General features: G+C 48.5%; 1 protein-coding gene across 2 annotated transcripts in view; it reads right to left on the bottom strand.

The window, feature by feature from the left end:
• The window catches only part of ULK1 (unc-51 like autophagy activating kinase 1), an 80,980-nt gene that overhangs the window by 23,149 nt on the left and 32,245 nt on the right, over positions 1 to 25,586 (bottom strand). Inside the window, exons 7-18 of one of the 2 annotated variants that reach the window (XM_075568639.1) lie at positions 24,626 to 24,699; positions 19,600 to 19,701; positions 13,881 to 13,939; positions 12,352 to 12,434; positions 10,451 to 10,501; positions 9,839 to 9,924; positions 9,091 to 9,262; positions 7,161 to 7,221; positions 5,839 to 5,925; positions 5,415 to 5,537; positions 4,297 to 4,448; positions 340 to 423 (exon numbers count right to left, since the gene is read on the bottom strand). In XM_075568639.1, coding sequence (XP_075424754.1) covers positions 340 to 423; positions 4,297 to 4,448; positions 5,415 to 5,537; positions 5,839 to 5,925; positions 7,161 to 7,221; positions 9,091 to 9,262; positions 9,839 to 9,924; positions 10,451 to 10,501; positions 12,352 to 12,434; positions 13,881 to 13,939; positions 19,600 to 19,701; positions 24,626 to 24,699 — 1,134 coding nt within the window. Of the gene's footprint in view, positions 1 to 339; positions 424 to 4,296; positions 4,449 to 5,414; positions 5,538 to 5,838; positions 5,926 to 7,160; positions 7,222 to 9,090; positions 9,263 to 9,838; positions 9,928 to 10,450; positions 10,502 to 12,351; positions 12,435 to 13,880; positions 13,940 to 19,599; positions 19,702 to 24,625; positions 24,700 to 25,586 lie in introns of both variants that reach the window. The other variant, XM_075568638.1, reaches the window with a different exon arrangement.

Here is a 25,586-nt window from a genome sequence, read left to right on the forward strand (position 1 = left end):
AAAAAAACTTAAAAAAAGATTCAAATGTTGCATGAAAAAAACAAAAAAATAAACAACTTAAGGTTTAATGATAATTTCTGCTTTAAAAAGACATAATGGGGGTCCCAACTCCGGGCCTCAAGACCCCGCAACAGGTCAGGTTTTAACGATGCTTCAGCATAGGTGGCTCAATAAATGGTTCGGTCGAGGAGCCTGCTTCAGCACAGGTGGCTCAATGAGTGGCTCAGTGTATGAAAACCTGATTGGTTGGAGACGTCTTGAGAACCCCTGGCAGAAGTGCCCCACCCCACCGCAGAGGTGCGAGAAAGCCCATTACACCTGCATGCTTACTGAACATACCGTACACAGGGCTCCTATTTCGGTGCTCTGCCGCAGCTGGGGTAGTGGTGTTACTCTGTCCAGGCTGCTCCGGGATAGTTCCCACTTTAACAAAGACACAAGCGGATCAGGTCAGATGAGAGGTGTGAGCAGGTAACTTGGCCAGATTCATTACAGGTTGGTGGCCCCATACAGAGTAAGATACTTCATAGGTTGCGGTGCCTTTTAATGGACCCAACATTTCAACCACGCAAGGTTTTGTTGTGCATAAGCTTGAAACTGCAGCGGTGTGTCCATCAGATGCGACCTCTAAACTGGAGATGGAGGGGGCTTAGGTACATAGCGCATGCGCATGTATTTAAGGCTCAGGACATGTCTTTCATTGTACAAGGATCCTCAGCAAGACAATCAGACCGGGAAATAGAACGTACTGTAACAATAGAGAAGGTGCTTCAATACAGAGAGAAAAAAAACAGACCGACCATGTTCCCTATGTCAGGGGTGCGCAAACTGGGGGGGGGGGGGCAAGACGTTTTCGGGGGGAGGGGCGCGGTGCTTACAGAGGCCCCGCACCTCTTCCCCACAACATTTAAATTAAATGCCGGGGGAGTGCGTGAGGCCTCTGTGACTCCCTTACCTTGTCTCTTGCTGGCGGGCGTGTCGCCATGGCAACGCGTTGTCACATAATATCGTGATGTCAGAAAATGCTGGTGAAAAGGTAAGGGGGGGTGGGGAGGGCTTACCAGGGGGTGAGAGCAGGCAGGGGGGGGGGGCGCAGACAAAAAAAGGTTTGCCCCCACCCTATACCCTTGCCAACAATAATATATTATCCCCACAAGTTGGCATTTCTTGCTTTGTTTAATAATTTTAATTTAAGTTATAGGTTTGAAGCAGGGGGTCTCCGGAGCTGAACTACGTTCATTTCATCTCCAGGGACCCCCTACTTCCTGAGATTCTTACCTCCGTAGGGGGTGCCCGTATCTCTGCAAGCAGCAGCTCCGACGGGGCACGTTGGGGCTCACATAATGGCGGCTTTAAATATCCTGCGTCTTGCGGGGCCAATAAGGAAGCCCATGTGATGTCATCCCTCGCGGCTTCCTATTGGCCCATGTGACCAGGCCATTTAAACTGAGCAAAGATACCGGCGGCCCCTTCGGAGGTAAGAATCTCGGGAAGGAAGGGGTCCCGGGTACAGAGAGTAACGTAGTTCAGTTCGGCAAACCCCCTGTTTCCATCCTATAAACTAAAATAAATAAACAAAGCAAGAAATGCAACCTATATAGCTGCTGCTATAAGGACCTGCAAGCAATGCTCAGAGGATGACACATTCGGAAATACATTAATTGAGCCACATGTCATAGCCTATAACACTCTCTACCCTACCCATCACAAACAGGCTGCCGTCTATGGCAGCGGTCCCCAACCTTTTCGGCACCAGGGACCGGTTTCGTGGAAGACAATTTTTCCACGGATCGGGGGGGGGGGGGGGGGGGGGGGGTGGGTGATGGTTTCAGTGTGTCTGTCACTGTGTGAGAGGGGGGGGGGGGGTTGGGGGGCAAAAACAGAGCTGGGGGGGGCAAAAACGGAGGAGAGCGGAGGGAGGAGAGCCAGGGGCCGCAGTGAGTGCGGCCCGGTTCCTAACAGGCCACGGACCGGTACGGGTCCGCGGCCCGGGGGTTGGGGACCCCTGATCTATGGAAACATCTGCATACATCACCTGCAAACACATCTCCACAGAAACCACAATCCATACAACCCATCAACCACCTGCAAATCTAGCAATGTAGTATATCTTATCCAATGCCAGAAATGCCCTAATATAAAATATCCATTTTCTGGGCACTCCATGCAAGTGTATTTTTTACCTTTTTTTTTGCACTTTAATAATCCATTTTTTTCTTTTGATATTACATCTTTTTTCAGTATTTGTACTATTTTCTAATATTTTCACCGAGGAGTTTGCGCTGGAGATTATTCAAAGTAGTATGAAGTAGGTCAGGGGAAAACAAGCATGCCCTGCACAAATGTACGAACCGCCACATATGCTCCATATCTGACCGTGGCACCAGAACACCAGCTGGTCAGCACTTTTACCCAACCAGACATTCAAAATATGGATCTGTATTAGTTCTAAGATGTACCTGGTGGGGGGTAGGGAGGGGGAAAGGGACTGGCGGTGGGGGGGGGGGGGGGGTGAGAGACTGGCTGTGGGGTGGGAGAGAGACTGGTGGTGGGGGGGGAAAGAGGCTGGCGGTGGGGGGGGGAAAGAGGCTGGCGGTGGGGGGGGAAAGAGGCTGGCGGTGGGGGGGGGGAGAGAGGCTGGCGGTGGGGGGGGAGAGAGGCTGGCGGTGGGGGTGGGAGGGAGGCTGGCGGTGGGGGTGGGAGAGAGGCTGGCGGTGGGGGGGGGAGAGAGGCTGGCGGTGGGGGGGGAGAGAGGCTGGCAGTGGGGGGGGAGAGAGGCTGGCGGTGGGGGGAGAGAGAGGCTGGCGGTGAGGGGGGGAGAGAGGCTGGCGGTGGGGGGGGAGAGAGAGGCTGGCGGTTGGGGGGGGGAGAGAGGCTGGCGGTGGGGGGGGGAGAGAGGCTGGCGGTGGGGGGGGAGAGAGGCTGGCGGTGGGGGGGGAGAGAGGCTGGCGGTGGGGGGGGAGAGAGGCTGGCGGTGGGGGGGGGGGAAGAGAGGCTGGCGGTGGGGGGGGGAGAGAGGCTGGCGGTGGGGGGGGAGAGAGGCTGGCGGTGGGGGGGGGAGAGAGAGGCTGGCGGTGGGGGGGGGGGTGAGAGGCTGGCGGTGGGGGGGGGAGAGAGGCTGGCGGTGGGGGGGGGAGAGAGGGCGAGAGGCTGGCGGTGGGGGGCGAGAGGCTGGCGGTGGGGGGCGAGAGACTGGCGGTGGTGGATGAGAGACTGGTTGTAGGGTGTGCGAGATGGTGGGGGATGAGAGACTAATGGGGGGAGAGGAGAAGTTGGTGGAACTTGCCCAGGCCGCAGAAATACCTGGTTCTTCCTCTGCCCCATAGTATGCTAATCTTCTGGGCAGCTTATTCACAACGGAAGACCCCTACTGTGATAAGCATCATGTGCTATGTATTTAAGCCTCCAGTCTGCAGTTTAGAGATCACATCTGATGATGAGATCCTGGTGTGACATGGTTAGTCCATTAAAAGGTATCACAACCTACAAAGTATCTTACTTGGGCCGATTAAAGCAACATAACATTCTTAACCAAATACACAGAATGGGAATTATCACATTTAATGTCAGTCTTATGCAGGGGGTTTTAAACAGAAATTATTATAAAGCAGAACTAAAAAGAAACTCCTAATTTCACAACAGCAATATCCCATGCGGGATCTTAGTCGAGTGGGGCCATCTTTAAAACTCCTCTGCACATGTTACAGTGTAGCACGAAGAATAGTTATGTGGTAACCTCCTTAACATCCAGATTACTGCTTTGTTTATGCATGAACATCCTGGCCAGCCAAAAATATTCCTCATCGGGAATAAAAGCCAGGGGGCGAGTTTATTCAATGACCAAACGCATCATAGTATGCAAAGATTAAACAAAATCTAAGTGGATCAGACTAAATATGTGATGAGTAAGGAAACGCAAAGTACATTATTTGATGACATAATATGACTGTAAATTGAAGATCAGGGCAGTTCAGTTAACCCAGGGGTGGCCAACTCCAGTCCTCAAGGTCAGGTTTTCAGGATATCCCTGCTTCAGCACAGGTGACTCAGTCAGAATGGCTGTGCCACTGATTGGGCCACCTGTGCTGAAGCAGGGATATCCCCAACACCTGGCTTGTTGCTGGCTATTGAGGAATGGAGTTGGCCGCCCCCGGGTTAACCAATCGGGATGCCCCATTCTGCTTTGCTAAGGCACCAACTTACATTTCTCTGATGGGTGTTCCCATAGACAACTCTCAAGCAAGGATTGGCCTGAGCAGTTGCCATGGATACACTGGACCGGTCACAGTAGCTTACCTTGTGGTGAGGGGATATATGGCTTTGCCCCTCCAAAGGAAAGTCTTCTTGGTGCTGGTGCACAGGCGCCCTCTATGGGGAAAGGCGGGGAAGTGCCCGCTCTCATGAAACGGGGGGGACTGGTGCCACTGGACTTCCGTACCATGCCAGACCTGGACAGAAAGAAATGCCAGATATTTCCTATTTGCCTTCACAGCCTTTAAAGACATGACTGCATTGTATGTAAATCAACGGCCTATGCTTCTATAAACAGCTGTCCCGGCATATTCTCTACATGCCCTATATATACACCTCCATTTCTCTTCAGTTTCTATTACTTTTGCCTTACTACAAAGGTCACGACCTGCCCTTTTTTCCCCTGGCACTTATCTCTAGTGATGCAAACCGCCCCAAATTTAGTGGCTCTATGTCCCAACTCAAGCTGGACAAGGAAGCCAATTGTCCTCCACATGCATCGCTTGTCTTTCTATGGTTTCAACTGGGTTTGATAACAGGCCTGTAAGTGAGGATCAGACGGAGAAAGGAAGGTCGGTCCCCCTGGCAATAGCAGAATTATTTCATAGTGGTGAGTCAATGGTTTCAAATTAAATGCATTTCTGCCAAAAAGATCCTTGATCGTCTACAGCAGGGGAGGCCAACTCCAGTCCTCAAGGGCCCCCAACAGGCCAGGTTTTCCGGATACCCCTGCTTCAGCACAGGTGGCTCAATCAATCCCAGCTTCAGCACAGATGGCTCAGTCTTAAACTGAGCCACCTGTGCTGAAGCAGGGATATCCTGAAAACCTGACCTGTTGGTGGCCCTTGAGGACTGGAATTGACCACCCCTGGTTTAGAGCAGGCCTGCACAACTCCAGTCCTTGACGGCCGTAAACAGGCCAGGTATTCAGGATATCCCTACTTCAGCACAGCTGGCTCAATTAGTGGCTCAGTCATATTGAGCCACTAATTGAGTCAGCTGTGGTGAAGTAGGGATATCCTGAAAACCTGACCTGTTGGTGGCCCTTGGGGACTGGAGTTGGCCGCCCCTGGTTTAGAGCAATCCTGGAACAACAGGACCATGGAAGAAGATCGTGTCATAAGGAGGCTACGGTATCAACGCCCTCAGCAGCTGTGACTCACCTGGGGGGGGTGTACTGATTGGGGGACTGGAGGTTCTGTTCTAGTCGCTGGTAGTTCTGGATCTGTGTCGGGACGGGAATGGGGACCGACTGACTATACCTGCTGCCTGAAGCCTGAGCCGGCCTGCAGTAGAGAAATGAAATAAGACATTTAAAAATAAAATTAAACACTGAGAAAAGCCAACATAAAACACTGCTGTAAAAGCAGAAATCACCAGACAGCGAAGAGGCTTCACTATGATACCATACTGAATATGACTAAACAGGACTGTCCAAAGCGTCATCTATTTAGGGAATGGAAAACCCCAACACACATTTGTTGTCCCCAGCGGGCTGCAGGTACTGACTGTTCTCTCCAGCCCAGGGGACCGGCAGTACCCCGCCCTCTAGTACAGCCTGATCTTGGGCAGCTGAAAGTTTCTTACCGGGACGGGCTGGGGGAGCCGCTGTAAGGGGGTGATGGCGAAGGTGTGCGGGCACGACTCTCCAGGCTTGTCGAGGTCAGCAGGGAGCTGTTGATGAAAGGGACGGAGAGAGAGAGGTTCAGGTACATTCACCTTGTACAGAATAATAGCCTACATAAAAGGTAACGGTAAAAATATAACGGGGACGTTTCAGTGGATCTTTGACCTTCTCAGCTGAAAGTCTGTGCAGGACACACATATTGCAATGTTGAGCCCACTACCATTTATTTAACCGTGCCCAGTACTCATTCTTTCCTTTACTTATTAGTGTCATTTAAAATAGTGGTTCTCAAACCTCTTCTTAAAGAGGCAATCCAAGCCAGGTTTTGCTTGTCATTTTTCCCCATTTATTTAATACAGGATTGAAGCAGGGGGTCTCCCCTGAACACCATTCATTTCAGCTCTGGGGACCCCCTGCTTCTGGAGGTACTTACCTCCGTAGGGAGTGCCGGTAGCCACTGCAGGGTTCACTATATGGCCGCTTTTTAAAGCTCCCGGGCCCTGCGGGCCAATAGGAAGCCGTGACATCACCCGGTGTGGCTTCCTATTGGCTCATGTGACATGGGGCTTTAAACTGCACAAAACTGCAGAGAGATACCGGCACCCCCATCAGAGGTTAGTATCTCCAGAAGCAGGGGGTCCCCGAAGCTGAAATTATTGGGGTTCAGCTCCGGAGACACTCTGCTTCAATCCAGCATTTAAAAAAATGGAAGAAAAAAAATGGCGTTGACTGCTCCTTTAAATGGTCCTCAACCAAACCAGGTTTTTGGGATTACAAAGGTACCAAGAAATATGACACTGCTCGCCTAATTTAACCCAAATGATTATATCAGTTATATCATAGTAATAATGTAGGTGCATCTGAAGAATACAATATGGTAGAGATAGAAAATGACCCAAGAGGGATCAAATGATGAATTGAGTGCATCACTTTTGAGATCTTTTTTGATCCCTCTTAGGTCATTTTCTATCTCTACCATTTTTGGATTACAAACCTATTTCCTACTCACAAATGAGCTGCATGCGCCTGTGTTTACATGCATTGGTTATTCCTAAAACATTGTATGGCTGGCTGTCCCAGAGGAAAGGTTTGAGGACCAATGGTGCAAACCATTTACAGCTGTTGATAAGCTGGTTGCATCCCTGCTCATTGAGTGTGCAAGGCCACGGCTGCCACGGCTATCAACCACTTTAACAATCGGGCGTGGCCTGTTTATGCATCTCTGCTCATTCTAGAGGTTATCTCTGCCAGACGTCGGGCACACGGGCTGTATTTATCTTACCCGCTGTACATTAATGTGTCCTGTATGGGTTTTCCTGCAGTGGCCTCCGAAGCGAGATCCCCTGGAATACCAACAAGATAACAGCATTGTTACAGTAACATCCTATACTGCCCCTTGCACCCCCATTTAAGTTCTTTGTATCCTTTGCGTAAGCATAATGATCAACGTTCAATGGGGTCTATACTGAAGTCTCCCAGCAGCAAAAATCGAGCAAAACCTGTGCAAAAAACAGAACCACATCTGTCCTGGAACAGGATTGTTCATTTCTGTTTCTCTCTCCCCCCCCCCTCCCCCTTTGCAGCTCTGCCTGCTAGCTTTCTCTATTTCAGTAGCATGCTTCTCTGCTCTGAAAACTCACAGTGCTTGTGTAAATGATACATTTGTTACATGTCCCTTTTTTACACAGCCTGTAGTCTTGGTTGCCCTAGCAACCTCCCAGTTCTCTTAGCTGAGAATGGGTCAATCCTACCCCCCCCCCTGTCTCTGTTGACAAGATAATTAAGTCCCGAAACTATTCCTGTCTCCCAGGCACCCCTCACTTCCTTTTCCATCCTGAACTGGCTGAGTGAGTACATCTTATAGCTACACACCTCTGGGCAAGGCCATTCTGTTTTTACCTGCCTCTGATTATAAAGCACCCACACAGAGAAGCACTCTCTCACCACATCATACCACCTATAAGTGCCTGTATATGACTGATGCTTTCCCAATAAAGTGAAGAAAATATAGCAGGACTTGGTGTGCTTTGGAAAAGGGGCTGAATTAAGCTATCTGGCCTCATTCACATCTTACACGTGACCCTGGTCCCAGAATAACATTCATCAAAGAAAAAGGAATCCCATCAATAGGAGTTTTCCCTTTGATAAATCTGGTGCAATCCTTGTGCAGATTTTTGCCCCCGTTTTGCAGCCGGGAGACTTTAGTAGATAACTCCCAATGACCGAAATGTGCGAGATTTAAAGGTTCTGCACTTGGGCATCTTAATTCTACATTCTAAGGCTGCGTCCAGGGTCAGCGCTTATGCGCTGACCCGTGCTGAGGCGCGCTCACGCTCGGCACTGAGCCCCTGCAGCCGCAATGAGAGCGGCTTTAGCAGGGGCTCGCTTACGCAAGTGTGCGGAAGCGCAAGTCTTACCAAAATGTTAAAATCAAGCGCTCAAGGGAGCGCAGGGCCGGTCACGTGAGCAGTTCGCCCAATGAGGGCGAACCAGCTCCATGACGTCACTGGCCCGCCCCCGACACGCCCCCGGGTGGCGCGCGGACCAAGGCCAGGGAAAGCACCCGCTTTCCCTCAGCCTCCGCGCGCCTCAGCACGGCTGCAGTCCTATGGACGCAGCCTAAGACTGAGACCCACTAAAACCCAATACCACTTGTCTAGCAAAAGTCTTTGCTGTAGTCCTAAATTCTTGCTGCAGATACTAAATTAGGGCTACGAGACACCTACCCAGGGATGGGTTGAGAAATCTTTGTGTCTAACGTTTCTGTTGTACTTGATATATTAACTTAAAATTCTACTTACATTGTCCATTTCAAACCCTACCAAAGCTCAACACATTTGGAATTCTTCCAGAACACACAATCCAGCTTCTTGGGCAGAACTTTAACTCTTTGAAAATCTCGCCTGGCCACAAACCTTATGGGATTTGTATGAGGAGGAAAACAAGTCTCTCTATATATTTTTCAATTGCCTGGGACTTTAATTCTTGTGTCCAGACAGAGTGCAGTAATTAGCTACCAGACTAGCTGCAGATCACAGGCAGGATAACAAAACTGTACAACAAGGGAGCAGGAGACCACCCTAATAGTGCAAAACCTTTTGATTAAATGAATAGTGTAACGGTAACAATTTTGCAATTACCAGATGTAAACTTAAAAACAGCATGTATTGGGGGAAATCAGAGTCCAAACAGAGGCAACGCGCTTAACGAACCTGGCGTACTCGGAAACTGCGCCGGCACCATGACAAAGTCATCGGTGTCACACGAGGAGTTCTTGCTGCTGCTTCCGGCCGACTCTTTTGATCCCTGGAGAAATCCCGGCGAATCGGGGATGGGGGAGACGAGGGTCTTGTCCTGAAGCTGCTGCATCTCCCCCAACGACTGCTGTCCAGTGGGAAAGAAAGGTAGAGACATACAGATGTAACCAGACTTACTGTCTCCCGGATGTACGGGAAGAAAGGCAACACTCCTAAGTGCTGCGTACCGCGCGCTATGCTGTAATTGTGACGCGCTTTGAGTCCCATTGGGATTAGCGCGCTATATGAAATAAAGGTATTATTACTACTTAAACTAAAGGAAAAGGATTTTTTCCCCCAAAGAGCCTCCAATATAATCTAAGCAAAAATATGATGCAACAACTAGAAATGTACAAATTTGACATAAGAGTGTCACATACATGAACACACTGAGCATAAATTACACAACCTGCACTGCTTAATAATCTGTATCACTGTTATGGAAAGATTGTGTTAAATGACCTTAGACAGGTTCACATAAGAGAAGTGAGGGAATATCAGCGGGTGAGACATCAGAGAGATTGGCCGAATCATTTCATTCTGGATGGATGCCGCAGGAAGAGCTGTGTGTTCGATAAACCAGAGAGCCCAAGGACCCTTTAACGCCGGCAATCTTAGGGGGAGAATGCAGGCTGATAACTGCACAGAGAGCACGCGCACTTACTGGAGGAGATGCCAAGTGTGACGTAGAGGAACTGCTGCAAGAGCTTCCAGACCCGGAGCTGGGATATGAGGGCATTGGCACAGGAGCTGCTACATAGAGACACAATACAATCACTATTAAAGGTTCCTCAGTGCTTAACGACACGGTGCGGTCGGTCTCCAACATATGCAACAATATTGTTCTCTACTAATATGGTCCGCGAAATGCTCCCAAAACCCCCAAGTTCTTTGCCAGTTTATCAGTGTTAAAAGTTGCTTTGTGAGAACCTGCTATCACAGTATAAAGCCATATAAATACTCTGATTAACTGTACTAAGTTAGGTACGTCCTCCGTAGAATTTACTTCTTCAGGACACACTTAAGGCTATCAAAACTATATAGGAGGTGCACTTATATAGAAGAAATACCGTCAGCAAATATTGGAGTTCTCATATTTCCCCCCGCTATTCAGTGTCTATAAATCTTTAAACATATACAAATCAAAGACTGTCCATTACCACCGAGAAGACATAGTGCATTTGCCACTAATTGGGGACGATACCCAAAGCGTGTTGCACATGTTCGCACTACATAACAAGAGGGGGGAGCTCACAGATTCGAGAGCAGCACTTACACTTCTTCATGGAGGAGCCGGCGTCCAAATACGGATGGTGGAAAAACTCATCTGTAAAAAACAGAGGGACTTGGGTTCATCTCAATTCTAAACTGCTTCAGGGAAACAGGAATTCTTTGCTTTCTTGGAAACCAAGAAGGCAAAATACTGATCACTGAGTAGAGTTCAAATCATGTTGTTACAGAGGAACACTATTTTATTTCAGCTACAGGACCAGGTAGGATACTCAAGTCAAAAACACTACATTTGGCAAAAAAAACAAATGTCAGTGTTACAGATATTGTGACGAGTATGTGTGAAATATGTATCATTCCAAGAAACAAAATCAAATTGTTCTTAAAGCTATAATAATATAATATGCTCAGAAATAGCCCTACAACTAATACTACTCATAGCATTCAGGGCCGGACAAAGTTCTAGAGGCCTAGGTGAACCATGCGGTTGCCTACACGGCACATTTTGGGGGGTGGGCAAGAGCCACAGAGGGCGGCGCAGAGAACGGCTCCACTCCACAGCCAGGCAGGGACATTTACATGGGGGCTGGGGGGAGAGAGAGAGAGAAAGGGGGGAGAGAGAGAGAATGGGGGGAGGGGTTGGGAGAGAGAATGGGGGGAGGGGGGTGGGAGAGAGAATGGAGGGAGGGGTTGGGAGAGAGAATGGGGGAGGGGGGTGGGAGAGAGAATGGGGGGGGAGAGAGAGAATGGGGTGGGATAGAAAGGGGGGAGAGAGAACGGGTGTATAAAATGTAAAGAAAAAAAAATGCCGAAAGTTAATTGTTGATGGGGGGTGGGCGCAAGGCTGAAGGTTCACCTCGGGTGCCGAATAACCTTGGACCTGTTAGCATTGTTTTGCTTGAAACAAACGTGATTAGAGAAAGCTAGAGACAGATATTGATACTGTATATAGATATCGTAACTCCTCAAAGGGAAGGGGATATCCGTCAACCTGTTTCTATTAAAAGAGGTGATATTATATCTTTCTGTCACATCTAGTTTATCACACTCCTAATGACATTATCAAGTGTACAAGCTACAACTCAAGACAGCCCCTCCATACAATCCCAGAAGGCCTTAAATAAAAAAAAAGAGAAGGACTCATATGTACAGGAGAGGCTCAGTGAGTCAAGACACTGACTGGCACCGAGTTTGGTTCAATTCCCGGTGTCGGCTCCTTGTGACCTTGGGCAAGTCACTTTATCTCCCTGTGCCTCAGGCACCAAAAGCATAGATTGTAAGCTCCACGGGGCAGGGACCTGCGCCTGCAAAATGTCTCTGCAAAGTGCTACATAAAACTAGCAAGAACATGCTATTATTGTTCTTACTATTACTAAGTAGTCGTCTGCTATAAGGCCTCTTCCAGTGCAGGAAAGCACCATACAGCCCTCTGACTTGAATGAGCAGTTAGGCAGCGTCCAGGCAGGGAGCGAGCGCGCTGGCGCTTATGCGTGGTGATGACACGCGCTCTGCTCGGCCAGGTGATTTGTGGACAGCTAGGTACGCGCGGGGGCGTGTTGGGGAGGCACGGCCATGGCGTCACAGAGCTGGTTCGCCCTCATTGTTCGAACCGCTCACGTGTCGCGCCAGCGAGCGTCAAATTCAAATTTGCTTGCTTTGGCAAGCAGCTAAGCGCGTTAGAAGGGGTCCTATAGCAGACGACGGCATAGTAAATCTGCCCCTATGTATCTGCAAAGGTGAACTATGCGAGTAGGTGATGAATCCTAACTAATAGTTATATTAACAAAGAGGGGTTTTAAAATCAAGTAGTGGTCACCGGTGTTTTCTATTAAACTAAATAACCTATGATTATATTATACCTCTGAAATCAGGCGTAAGAAACGTACCAAAGCAATAGTGACGAGAAGAGCGAAACAAACACAAATAACCGAACAGGAAATACTTTACCATAATCCATCCGATCCTTCTGGTTTCGCTGGAGAAGTCCTAACAGCAGCTGCTTCAGATTGCTTGATGTTTCCCTTGGGATACTGTAATGTCAAAGCAGGCATACACCGATTAGGTAACAGCGAGGTTCCCACGTTCTATATTCCCAGCTAGCATAATGTGTGAGCACAGGCAGGAGTATAAGGGCAGAGCGGCAGTAGCGAGGATTCGGGAGACCGAGAAGCACGGTAAGGGGACAGCAAAATGCTGAGCAGAAGATCCGAGAAGTCCGCGCGAGCGAAAAGCGAGAGGGGGGAACGGGCTTTGCCAGGTTTAAATTTAAACAGTTGCAGACTCCCTGGGTATCCTTCCCCGCTCCTAAACATGAGCGCCTGCTGCAGTTAGCAGGAATCCTTAGGGAAGAGGAGGTGCAGAGGCAGACATACCTCTCTGGTCTGTGTTTTCACACCTTTTCTAAAACTGGGGTTGACATCATCACCTGAACTTTAGGGAGACTGCTCAAAATCTGGGTCCCCAAGCTACACTCTTTTTGCTGCATTTTGCACAGGTGTCGTTTAAACGCTCTCACCTCCGCATTGGAAAAATGCATATCTGATGAAGGTTGTGATACCTTTCAGTGGACCAGCAAAAAAGTTCTTGCTACATTAAAATCAGGGGTGCTCAACTCCAGTCCTCAAGACCCCCCAACAGGTCAGGTTTTAAGGATCTCTCTGCTTCAGCACAGGTAGCTCAATCAGTCCCTGCTTCAGCACAGGGTGCTCAGTCTGTGCATAAACTGGGATATCCTTGAAACCTGACCTGTTGAGGGGGGATCTTGAGGACTTAAGTTGAGCACTAATGCATTAAATGAAAGTGTACCCTCAAAGAAGAAACCTATGAGGTTCTGCACACTCATTTCTGTACAAATCTTCTATGTATAAAGTCTTATGATGGTGCGCTTAAAAGCTATAACTATTCTGCATGAAGTAAGGGAAGGACAATAGGAGATGTGACACTCGGAGAAGCTGGACAGTCACTGTGAGAAGAATTATTTACAATGGACCGAGACATTAGCAGAGGATATAAAGTATTATGAGTGCAAGTTATAATGTATTTGGAACTGCTGTGCCTTAGAGTGTTCTTAATATAGTTTGGTGTGAACGGTGTCTGGTATTATTCCAAAGCATCTAGGAGTGCACGGGTCATGTATCCTCAGCTCTTGGAACCCAGCTCTCCTGCCTAAAAATATCCAGTCCAGATTAATTCTGCTACCATGCCCAGCAGGTGTCTCCGGCAACAAAGCAGGTACAAAAACTATGTTCCCTCAAATAACCTGCCCCATTTGCTGAAGGGATTAAAGACCTTGCTGCCTGAGCCTGGCACTCACAGTCACGCAGAGTTAATTAAGGAATGCTAAAGAGGGTGCCAAATATTTGACGTCCGTCTCCCAGGCGGCATGGGACGTTAGCGCAGAAGAGACAGGAGTGAACAGCGAGAAAGCCAAGGGGGGGGGGGGGGGGTGAAATAACAAATGCTGGAGGAATGATTACTTGGGCGTAAGGTTCTTGTGTTTCTCATAGAAGAGACGCAGATCTTGAGGGCTGCTGGCCTGGAAAGAGAAGAAAGATCTTTAACCACAGACGGTTTGTCAGCTTGGGAACGTCAGGTTCTCATGATGACGCCTCAGGTTTCTCTATACACAAAGCAGAAATCCCCACTTTGTTTCCTTTTCCCCCCAGATTCATTATCTTACAGAATTTGAACTAGGAGGACCTCCGGAGTCGAACGGCACAATTTGTAAAAAAATTTTTTTTAGCTCGGACGACCTGTTGGGTCCCGAGATACTTACCGGTTGGCTTGACGATGTTACAGCTCCGACTCAATAAAGGGCCAACAGTATTTTCCTCGGCTGTGGACTTATTATTTTGCTGCTGGACTTGTGCCAAGTACCTTTTGCACCTTACTTGACTGTGTTGTATATCATCTGTTTATGAGTCAACCTCTGTGTGATCATATTGCTGCTATGCACACACTGAACCACAATAGGGGTTGTAATCTCAGCAGTTACTGACCGGCCGGTCTGAGTCTTTACAGGCAAACATTGGTTTGCTTCTACATTCTTATTACTCATTGGTGTAGTTATTCATCCACTTAGCATATAGCACCAGCATTTCACTATATGTTTCCACATCATAGTTCAGTCACAAGCTCTCCTTTTAGATTAATTTAAATTTAGTAACAGCCTATTTCAGCTTGTTATTTCTCTCTTTAAGGGGTTACAGTACCATTCTACAGCAGGCAGGACACCACCGTTCCTTTTTCAATTTATGTATGTCTATTTGTGATTAATACATTTTGATACTCTTTTGTATGCTAGAGTGCTATTAGGGGATTCTTTTTTCTGTGTTGGTCTTCATATTATTCCCATCCTCAGCACCGGCAGTGGTGTTATTATTTACACCTTATTTAACTGGTTTTAGCACAGTTTATTCATATAGGTCTGTTGCAGGCTTTTCTGTGTGTTATATATATATATATATATATATATATGTATATATATATATATATATATATATATATATATATATATAAAAATAAATAAATAAATAAATAAATATGGAAGATGGGCGGGATTGCTGCTTTAGTATATTTCACTACAAGCGTGAGGGATCTTAGAATCACGTACCACGCCAATGTTTTTGTAAATGTTAAAAAAAAGATTCCAGGTTCACAAAAGCTAATATATACACATACTCTTCTCGGGAGACGCACAGCACACATTTTGTATTTCTTGTTTATGACCCAAAAGGAGGCTGATGCGATTTGAAATTAATCCTGAATCCCGCTGCACTGCTGTAACATCATACGTGCTCTTTTCTTGCGCTTACCATTTTAGAACAGCTAAAAAAAAATACAAAGTGAGCAGGGCAGGTTTGTGCTTTTCCCCATGATGTAATTCAATGCCATTCATCTCCAATAAATACAGTGTCGTCACAAAGAGGAGCCGGCTTTGTCCTTAGCAAGGTGTTGCCAGCCTTCCAGATAAAACGGTGCTCATCAGCATGTCATTTCCCAGAATCCCTAGCTGCAGTGGAAGCACTGTATGCTAAAAGATAATGAGGTGTTGCCGACTTGTCCGAGACATGTGAATGTGCTCACAAGTGATATTTTTATTTGCTGTATGCTATATGGTGGAGGGTTTATATCACTTTTTTTACCCAACATAACTTATTTAATGGATACATAAAATGGTGCAATTACCAGTGTAAGATCGTTGCATTTTACAGAGCAGAGTTATACTTGATTTCATTCTATACAGTCTGCAGAAAAAGCACCCACACACTGTGACTATTAACGCAACACCAGGGTGAGAACTCCTCTGCTAAATAAAGCAGTGAAATGAAATGTGGTTTGGCTCTGGGAAAAGAGGAAGTTAATTCTGCACCGGTTCAAGTCCAGACAATCCAAATTCCCAAGGCACTCAGGGTTTGGCCGGCTCCCCAGGGTCTGGTTTTATGAGGCCACCAAAGAGCACCGATGCTTTGAACTTTTATACCAGGAGCTCTGGGTGTGCGTGGGAGAGGAAGACACAAGTTTGGGCCGTTCTAAGATCATAAGACGTTTTGGAAAAAAAGAAAATTAATTTGCGGTCTACATCAGTAGGTCTCACGCGAGTCCTGAAAGGGTTAGCCTGCAAATGCGCGGGTTGCAGTGCTTCGCAGTAAACTAAGCCTCCAGGAAGCATGCGAGGCCCTTTTAAAGGTTTGAAACATTCCTGCTCCTATGTTTTTGATCGCTGCAGAGCTAAAATATTTGAATGGTCTTTGCTGGCCCTTTAAATAAATGCTTGGACTAAGTAACATACACACTGTATATATAGTTGCTAGGTGGCTTCTCCAAAAATATTGGATACAATGGTGAAAGGTACGACACACACACACACACACACACACACACACACACACACACACACACACACACACACACACACACACACACACACACACACACACACACACACACACACACACACACACACCTGCTCCATGCTGTTTCCTCCTCTCCTTGGCCCCACCCCCAGGCACCTCCTCCTGATTGGCTGCATTACCCAGGAGCAGCCAATCAGGATGGAGGAAGCTGCCCAGCCCCCTAGCAACAGCACTGCTCTGTCCCTACTCTGGGAAATCCCGCGGTCTCCCAAGCCAGTCAGGTCACTATGTCCAGAGAGGTAATACCGGACACATACATGTCCAGCATTACCTCTAATTTTTTACTGGACAGTGTGTCCAAATACAGGACAGTTCGGTTCAACGGCTTCACAACCTATTCATCGGGTCGGTATTGGGCCATGTTGCTGCACTGTTTGTTCACCTCGAGGATTTATCTACGTTGGAAACGGCTCTTTTGTTGGAATAGTTGCATCACCTTTGTTTCTGTCGCCCAATATGTCAACACCCTGCTCAGGGGAGCTGCAACTGTCCCCCGGAGAGGTTCCAAGAACGGGAATCCGCGTCACAGTGATGTGGTACGTGAGTCACGCAATGCAAGTCTCCCTGCTTCCAGGGAAATTAATTGGGTCACTGCACAGGATACTGCTGGGTTTGGGGAAAAAGCTACCCTATTCCTGGGATGGCATCACACACGGAACAAAGTACGTGGTCAGCAGGGTCACTCCCGTGCCCTGTTTGTATTGTATCGCCCACACCGCTACAACTGACCTTCTGTCCTGGATCATTTCTACTGAACTGGGACTCTGTACTCGCTGTTTCTGAATCACAGGGGGTAGGGGAGGGGGGTCCCAGGACGTCAGGGGGGAAACACTTGTTACCCCGGTACCGGTATTTAAAATAAATAAATAAATCTCCCAGGCGGGATTGCTGCTCGATGGACCGGCAAAGCAAAGGGTTAATGTGACCGATACAAATCATAATAGTGAATGTAAAACATTTCTGGAGTGTTTGCTTTCAAACACAAAGTAAGTGTTTTCTGTAACCTTTGGACACACACACACACACACACACACACACACACACACACACACACACACACACACACACACACACACACACACACACCTACCAGTTAGTATTCCGATTTAGGCTTTCCCTCCAAGTTATAAGCCACAATCAACACACCGACCACATAAACACTATATTTATTATTAAATGCCTATATATAATATATATCTATCTATATAAAACCCATATATAAAAAAAAAACCCAGCTACAACTAAACCACTTTACTTCTAGATCTGGGGTGCGCAAACTGGGGGGGGGGGGGTGCAAGATTCTCCAGGGGGGGCGCACTCTCTTTTCCCAAGGCATTTAGATGAAATGCCGGGGTGTGGGGGAAATCACGTGAGAACTCTACAACTTCCCTTACTTTGTCTTCGGCGACGCGTCATTTGACGCCGCGGGCTCACGTGACCCTGCGGCATCATCTGACGCCGCAGAAAAGGCAAGGAGGGGGGCGCAAGCAGGGGGAGAGAGCAGGCGGGGGGGGGGGGGGCGCGGACTGAAAAGTTTGCACACCCCTTATTCTAGAGAAACCACCAAAGGGCTATAACATTCTATTTGTTTCCAGGAACCAGGGGGTGTTAAAAAGCGGGTCAGAGTTTTTTTACTCACAGGTCCTAACTGGTCTGTTAGAAAGTCACTCTTGTATCCGCATGTCTATGTGAAGGGGGGGGGGGGGGGGGGAGAAAGTTTGACTACACAAGTGAACCTTTGTGTACCTCATTCCCGCCAGCAGGCTCTCTAGGAAACTTAAAGGGGACGCTTATGAATGGGATATGCTTGTAAAGATTTAATGCCAGCGACCTGATGTATTGCAGACAAGTTGTAAAGACTTGTATTGGAATTGCATGGTTTAACACGTCTAATACCTTTGTAGTCCAGGTAGCTCACCCTGGTATAATACTTTTATACAGGCAGAGAGTCATATGAACCTACCGTTGGCTCAAATCACAACCCTGTGCCCTACGCGCTCCACACTAGCCAACCTGTGCCAACTACGATAAGGGCACGAGACGTCTGCTGGGTCTTATTACACGGACAGGAGTCAGTTCTCGCTGTGATGTACCCTCGTCAAACGGGTAAACTGATGATTCCTTTGTTATCCTCACACTCGGCTCATGAAGGCCTACCCTCATTCAATGTGGGTTGACAACAAAAGGGTGACTACTTTCCGAGGTCAGAGTTTGGGAATCCAATGGAACGCGTCAGTGCTAGAGGGGAATGAAGCAGTGTGCACTATAAGTCAGGATTCTTGCCCTGCTCGGGTACTAAAGTGGAGATCAATGCTTTGTAGAGCTCTTTGGCACTAAGAGGGGAAGGTGCAGTTTTACTTAGACTGCAGCAGAGATAACACTCTGAAATCCAAACTGAACAACAAGGATCACAGAAAATACTGCTTTAGTTAGGAGCTGATTACAGAATCGCACGCAACTCAGGAAACACAGGAATAGTCTCCATGGGGTATATATCCAGGTCATTTTGGAGCGAAACCGGGGCATTTTCACACTGCATCTACAGTATGTATCGAAGCATTTGGCTCCCATTTTCCCCTGTCTGCCCCAGCTTGCACCTTGGAGAGAGTCAGTAGGAGGAGTTGGGGGGTAGTTACATGGGGCACAGATTATAATGCGATGTATCACATTCTGCGTCTCTGCCCCAGCTTGCACCTTGGAGAGAGTCAGTAGGAGGAGTTGGGGGGAGTTACATGGGGCACAGATTATAATGAGATGTATCACATTCTGCGTCTCTGTCCCAGCTTGCACCTTGGGGAGAGTCAGTAGGAGGAGTTGGGGGGAGTTACATGGGGCACAGATTATAATGAGATGTATTACATTCTGCGTCTCTCTGCACCCTTCTTTTTGCCCTTTTATTTGCACCCACAATTCCTCCACATCTGAAGTGGCGTAAATCTAAAATTCTGCACCAGATGTAAGAAACTGTTCTTACACATGCTGCAATACTGCTCCAAAAATTGTAACAGTGCTTCTAAACCCAATATTTCTGCATAAACGCCTAAATGTAATGATTAGGGCTGTATTATAGAGCATAGTCCCCTTTAAACTTACTTTTACGTCAGCATTTCTCCTAAATGAACACCCAATGAAGAATTTTACAATACAGCCTCAATGATCACAACGAAGAAATCTTTTTTTTTGTATCAGATACACAAAATTGCACATAGGACTGCGACTATTAACCAATAACAAGTGGTTTAATCCACCCTATGACACCAAGGCACTATGGGTAACCTACCTGGAACGGGGCCTTGCCAGTCAGGCATTGGTAAATGATGGTACCAATGCTCCACAGGTCAGCCTTGGCATCATAGTGCTGGGACATAATGACCTCCGGTGCCTGGAAAAACAAAAGCAAGAAGGGAATGATGTTCTGCTGTGGTTGGCTCACTTTTCTCTAAGTTTCTTTATCGTCTAAGGGAGCAGAGGTTCAGCTTCAGGGATAATCAAGAAAGAGGCAATACGGGTTTTTATTCTTAACTGCCTCAATTAAAGCAGTTTTTCCTGTTTCTTTAGAGACCATACAATGATATGGGCAACACATTGATATGTAATCTCTGTTCCTTATGGTTATGGAGATATAATTAAATATATGTAATTCCCATTTATAAAAAAATGGTCGACTGTTTATACATTCTGGACTCAGGGCTATATTCACTAAGCAATGTTAAATAGATAAGGAACCTTACAACCAATTCACTCAAATGGCCTTTAAATGTGCCTTAGGGGCACTCTGTAAATACGGTCTAGGACGTTTGGCCACAATGAAATCGCCACTGGCGCTCTGCTGACCGCAGGGCAAGCCGCCGCAGGTCACCTTGCCGTCACCGCCAGCGCCTCTCCCAGCCGCAGGTCACCTCCACCGCAGCCTGTCCTCAGCGCCTCTCCCAGCCAGGCACCTCCACCGCAGCATGTCCTCAGCGCCTCTCCCAGCCAGGCACCTCCACGGCAGCATGTCCTCAGCGCCTCTCCCAGCCAGGCACCTCCACCGCAGCATGGCCTCAGCGCCACTTCCAGCCGCAGGACACCTCCGCCAGTCCGATGCGCAGGACACTCAGCGCGGCCGCCAGCAGGCAGGACATGCTGCGGTGGAGGTGCCCTGCGGCTGAGAGAGGCGCTGAGAACATGCTGCGGTGGCGGTGATGGTGTGACGACCTGCGGCAACTCGCCCTGCGGTCAGTAGTTATGGCGGCTGGGCGCCGGTGGCGATTTGGCCATGAGCAAAAGTCCCATTTCGCCGCAAATATGGCCTGCGGTCCTCAGGTGCCTCCCACTTTCAGAACAATGAACTGCAGACACATCACTCACGGCGCCTAATGGGTTAAGAGCGATGTTTCCACTGAAAGGCTATCAAATGGTATTACAAATCAAACATGCAGGGGGAAATATAATAATATTACGTTTGAAGTATTTCCAACTGTACTTCCGTATATAAAAAGGTGAGAAAACACCAATGATGCAATTAGGGAAAGAAAAGCATTATAGGAATAGCAGGGGCGGTTGAAGGAATAATCAGTCCTTCTTTACAAAATAGGGCTGAGAATGGCCTTTCCTACGCCCCTTATTTAGGCAGAAAGCTGCTCAGTATTCAGCGAGTGTGCAGCGATCCTTAGATGTTAGCCGGCATCTGCCGTGAATCACGTTCCTACAATAAAATCCCGACTCCTGCCCAGCAGCTTCGGCTCCGGCACAGAACGGCAGCTGACTGACAATAACCACGTCTCGGGTAAGAAGTCGGAGATATTCTGGACGCGTGCCAGCTGTTTACTTTTGCGGCCGAGGTGCCACCGTCTGTCAGCAGTCACGCAAAAAACCTTCAACGCCGCCAGATGTGACCGTTTTTCGTTTTCCGGGAGAGCGAGAGAGGATACCAGATATCAAGGTCGGTTCTCTTCTGGCCCAACTTCCACCCTCCGGGGGCCTGGTCACGTAGCCTCGCAGACAGCACTGGCACAGGCTGGCTGTGTGAGGCAGGGCAAATGAGGGCAGTGCTCCGATGCCAGGATTTGCCAAGCAGATCAGCAGCGGTGCTGGGTGCGTTAACCATTTCAGAGCGGCAAAAGCCTGCACAGCATTGGAGGAGCACCTGCCGCTGAAAGGGTTAAACCCCCCCCCCCTTCCCGCTTGTATATTTCACAGCTTGGTTTTTTTGTATGGGTAACCCTTTCACCTCCCGAGGGCTCCCATTGCTGGCCCTTCTGGCAGCAAGAGGGTTAAACACAACAATCAAGAATGTTTCTTTTTTTTAATTCATAATTTTTCTCCTTCGTTACTCCTCGTATTCACCGATTATTTGTTCCCTCTCCCTGAATTTCCGAAAAAAAGGTGAACACTGCCGCCGGCAACTCGAGCAAGGGTAAAATGCGGGCGTGTAAAATAGGTCAGCATTTCCCAGATGTGGTCAGTGTGACGACGGTCGGGGTAGACTTGGCTACTTGTAAATAAAGGTTAAACCCGCCGTTACCCCTACCTGTCAATGATATGATGGAGTTATTTATGAAAGTACAGTTTATTGTAGAAGTCCTAAATATGTTCCTCCTAAAGGATGCAAAACAGTGATGAACAGCTCTATTCAAGAGAGGGGCACCTGTAGGGGTTAACTCTGTCTTGTAAATTGAGCTGTAATCCCATCGGAGTTGGTATTGTGGGCCTGGGCCTGGACACTGTGATGGGATTAGGCCCATTGTTGAGGCGCCAGGGAGAGGTTGACCACCCGCTGAGTGGACTTGCACCGCCAGGAAGCTGTAAGCCCTGGGGCTGTATCTGTAATGTTTGCCTGTGGAAGGGGATGGGAGCAGCATTGTCCTGGCCCACCTTCAACCCCAGTAATCTCATCAACCGGGTCTAGGGACGTTTTTGTAGAAGCGGCAGTAGGGCGCAGGAGCGGAACAGGCAGGTCGGGACATGCAGACCTGGCTCGTCAGGTTGGCCGTGCTGCGGACGGCAGTCGGGCGCAGGAGTTGACAATAATAATATTAATATTAATAATAATAATAATAACAATAGCATGTTCTTGTATAGCGCTGCTAGTTTTACGTAGCGCTTTACAGAGACATTTTGTAGGCGCCTGAGGCACAGGGACATAAAGTGACTTGCCCAAGGTCACAAGGAGCCGACACCGGGAATTGAACCAGATTCCCCTGCTTCAAACTCAGTGCCAGTCAGTGTCTTTACACACCGAGCCGCTCCTTCTCCTCATGTGGCGAACTGTCCCGCGGTGAATTGTCTCAGCGGCAAAGTGTCGCAGCAGCGAAAAGCCAGTGGTGTTTTGGTTACAGCCAAATGGACAATTGTCCTAAACTGGGAATATTGTTCCTAACCAGACTAGCTGGCACCTCCTTGATTGGTTAAGGGGTATAAATACGCCTTCTCCCCAGCCTCAACAGAATGGGACTGGATATTCTTGGTGAAGGCGGTGTGCTGACAGGGGACTAGCAGAGCCCCTGTAAAAGGAAGAGCTGACAGGGCAGAAGGGAAATGAAGAGACCCAGTGCAGGGGTCTGGAGCATCCAGTGTTGCTGCGGTCTATGTGTGCAGGGTTGGCCTGAGCTGTTCGGAGTGAAGAGACAGAGTGTGAGATGTGGGGGTGTAAGAGAGGGAGGGGGAGAGGTGGGGGTGTAAGAGAGGGAGGGGGAGAGGTGGGGGTGTAAGAGAGGGAGTGTGAGATGTGGGGGTGTAAGAGAGGGAGGGGGAGAGGTGGGGGTGTAAGAGAGGGAGGGGGAGAGGTGGGGGTGTAAGAGAGGGAGTGTGAGAGAGGTGGGGGTGTAAAAGAGGGAGGGGGAGAGGTAGAGGTGTAAGAGAGAGAGGAGGAGAGGTAGGGTGTAAGAGAGAGGGGGAGAGGTGGGGGTGTAAGAGTGAGAGGGGGAGAGGTGGGGTGTAAGAGTGAGAGGGGGAGAGGTGGGGGTGTAAGAGTGAGAGGTGGAGAGGTGGGGGTGTAAGAGAGGGAGTGTGAGAGGTGGGGGTGTAAGAGAGGGAGTGTGAGAGGTGGGGGTGTAAGAAGGAGTGTGAGAGAGGTGGGGGGGGGGGTAAGAAGGAGTGTGAGAGTGTGAGGTGGGGGTGTAAGAGAGGGAGTGTGAGACGTGGGGGTGTAAGAGAGGGAGTGTGAGAGGTGGGGGTACAAGAGAGGGAGTGTGAGAGGTGGGGGTGTAAGAGAGGGAGTGTGAGAGGTGGGGGTGTAAGAGAGGGAGTGTGAGAGGTGGGGTGCAAGAGAGGGAGTGTGAGAGGTGGGGGTACAAGAGAGGGAGTGTGAGAGGTGGGGGTACAAGAGAGGGAGTGTGAGAGGTAGGGTGTAAGAGAGGGAGTGTGAGAGGTGGGGGTACAAGAGAGGGAGTGTGAGAGGTGGGGGTACAAGAGAGGGAGTGTGAGAGGTGGGGGTGTAAGAGAGGGAGTGTGAGAGGTGGGGGTGTAAGAGAGGGAGTGTGAGAGGTGGGGGTACAAGAGAGGGAGTGTGAGAGGTGGGGGTACAAGAGAGGGAGTGTGAGAGGTGGGGGTGTAAGAGAGGGAGTGTGAGAGGTGGGGTGTAAGAGAGGGAGTGTGAGAGGTGGGGGTGTAAGAGAGGGAGTGTGAGAGGTGGGGGTACAAGAGAGGGAGTGTGAGAGGTGGGGGTGTAAGAGAGGGAGTGTGAGAGGTGGGGGTGTAAGAGAGGGAGTGTGAGTGGTGGGGGTGTAAGAGCGGGAGTGTGAGAGGTGGGGGTATAAGTGGGAGTGTGAGAGGTGGGGGTGTAAGAGTGGAAGGTTACTGATGGGGTATAAATATCACTGAGGGAGTGGGTCAGTGAAACGGGGGGATGTCACTATATTTGGTGTGGGAGTCTCAGTGAGTGGGGGTCGGGGTGCAGCCTCACTCACTGCAAAGTGGAATTATCGATCAGATTAAAGAGGGCGCCATTATCGAATGAGTCACAGTTTCAAGTCTGCAATGGAAAAGATGACTCCAGAGTACTGCAGCCTGTGCGAAGCCGGGTACATTAGCTAGTGCAAAATACCAATAAATCATGCAGAGGGGTCTGCGCCTTTAAGTACCTTTATGTACTTAAAAGCCGACGCTGCAAACGTGTTATTCCATAACGACATTATCTCTGCTCAGACACAAGTTGGTTTTCCCCGTACAAATAGCATTTTCTGCTGCGTAACACAGAATGTAATCTTTGCACTCCTGGCAGTTTCTTTTGTCATCAGCCGAGCGCGGCCCTCTCACATTACAAAGCGGACCTCCGTTACACAACAAAACAATGAAACGTTGAATAAAGCAGAAGAGTCAGTTACCATGTACATGGGAGACCCGCACAGTGTGGCGGCCATCATATTGTTCTGCAGGTATCTGGCAAACCCGAAATCAGCTGTGAAGGGAAACACAGAGAGGAATCAGCTGGACTTACACTGGAGCTGCACGCTTGGTAAATGCTGTATGCTGGCGGTAACTCACGGAGCTATCAGTCTGACCGATATACTCATCAAATGCCACATCACACTTAACCCCTATAGCAGGGGTTCTCAACTCCAGTCCTCAAGACCCCCCAACAGTTCAGGTTTTAAGGATATCCCGGCTTTAGCACAGGTTGACTGAGCCACCTGTGCTGAAGCGGAGATATCCTTGAAACCTGACCTGTTGGGGGGGGAGGGGGGGTCTTGAAGACTGAAGTTGGGCACCCCTGCTGTAGCACACATTTTATACATGTATAGGGACTCCGGTATCACTTACTGTGCTCAATTTAAAAAAATTTTAAAAAACTGTTGTAACTATAAATACCCGGCTATTATAATTACAGGCACAACAAAGGCGCCACCGAAAGGAAGTTGAAACCGCGCCAGGATAACTGGCGTGAGGCACCTAGAAAGCGTGAACTATTCATTGTGCAAATCACGGGGTGCGCTTAACTTCTGCGGCCGATCTGGAAACACGGAAGAACAGGCCAAGCAGGGAGCCTCTTTGCGGGTTCTTCCCAAGGACGGCAGTAAAATAAGAACGCTTAACAAGATATTGATATTGAAGTTGACGGGTGTGTTAATGGTATGTTAATATGCAAACATATCTAGGGTGGAGACACCGTTGTTTGAACCCATTTTGCATGTAAAGTTCTGTATAAAGTCTGAATACACTATTGTTAAACTTCACGCGGGATTAATCAACGTGTTGACGACTATTCTAAATTAACATTTTGTCTGGAGTTGGAATTTACAGCCCCCCTTGCTTTAAAAACAAAAATTAGCAGCTCCACTAAACATT

The sequence above is a fragment of the Ascaphus truei genome, chromosome 13 (genome assembly GCF_040206685.1).
Source record: "Ascaphus truei isolate aAscTru1 chromosome 13, aAscTru1.hap1, whole genome shotgun sequence".
NCBI classification, from domain to species: domain Eukaryota; kingdom Metazoa; phylum Chordata; class Amphibia; order Anura; family Ascaphidae; genus Ascaphus; species Ascaphus truei.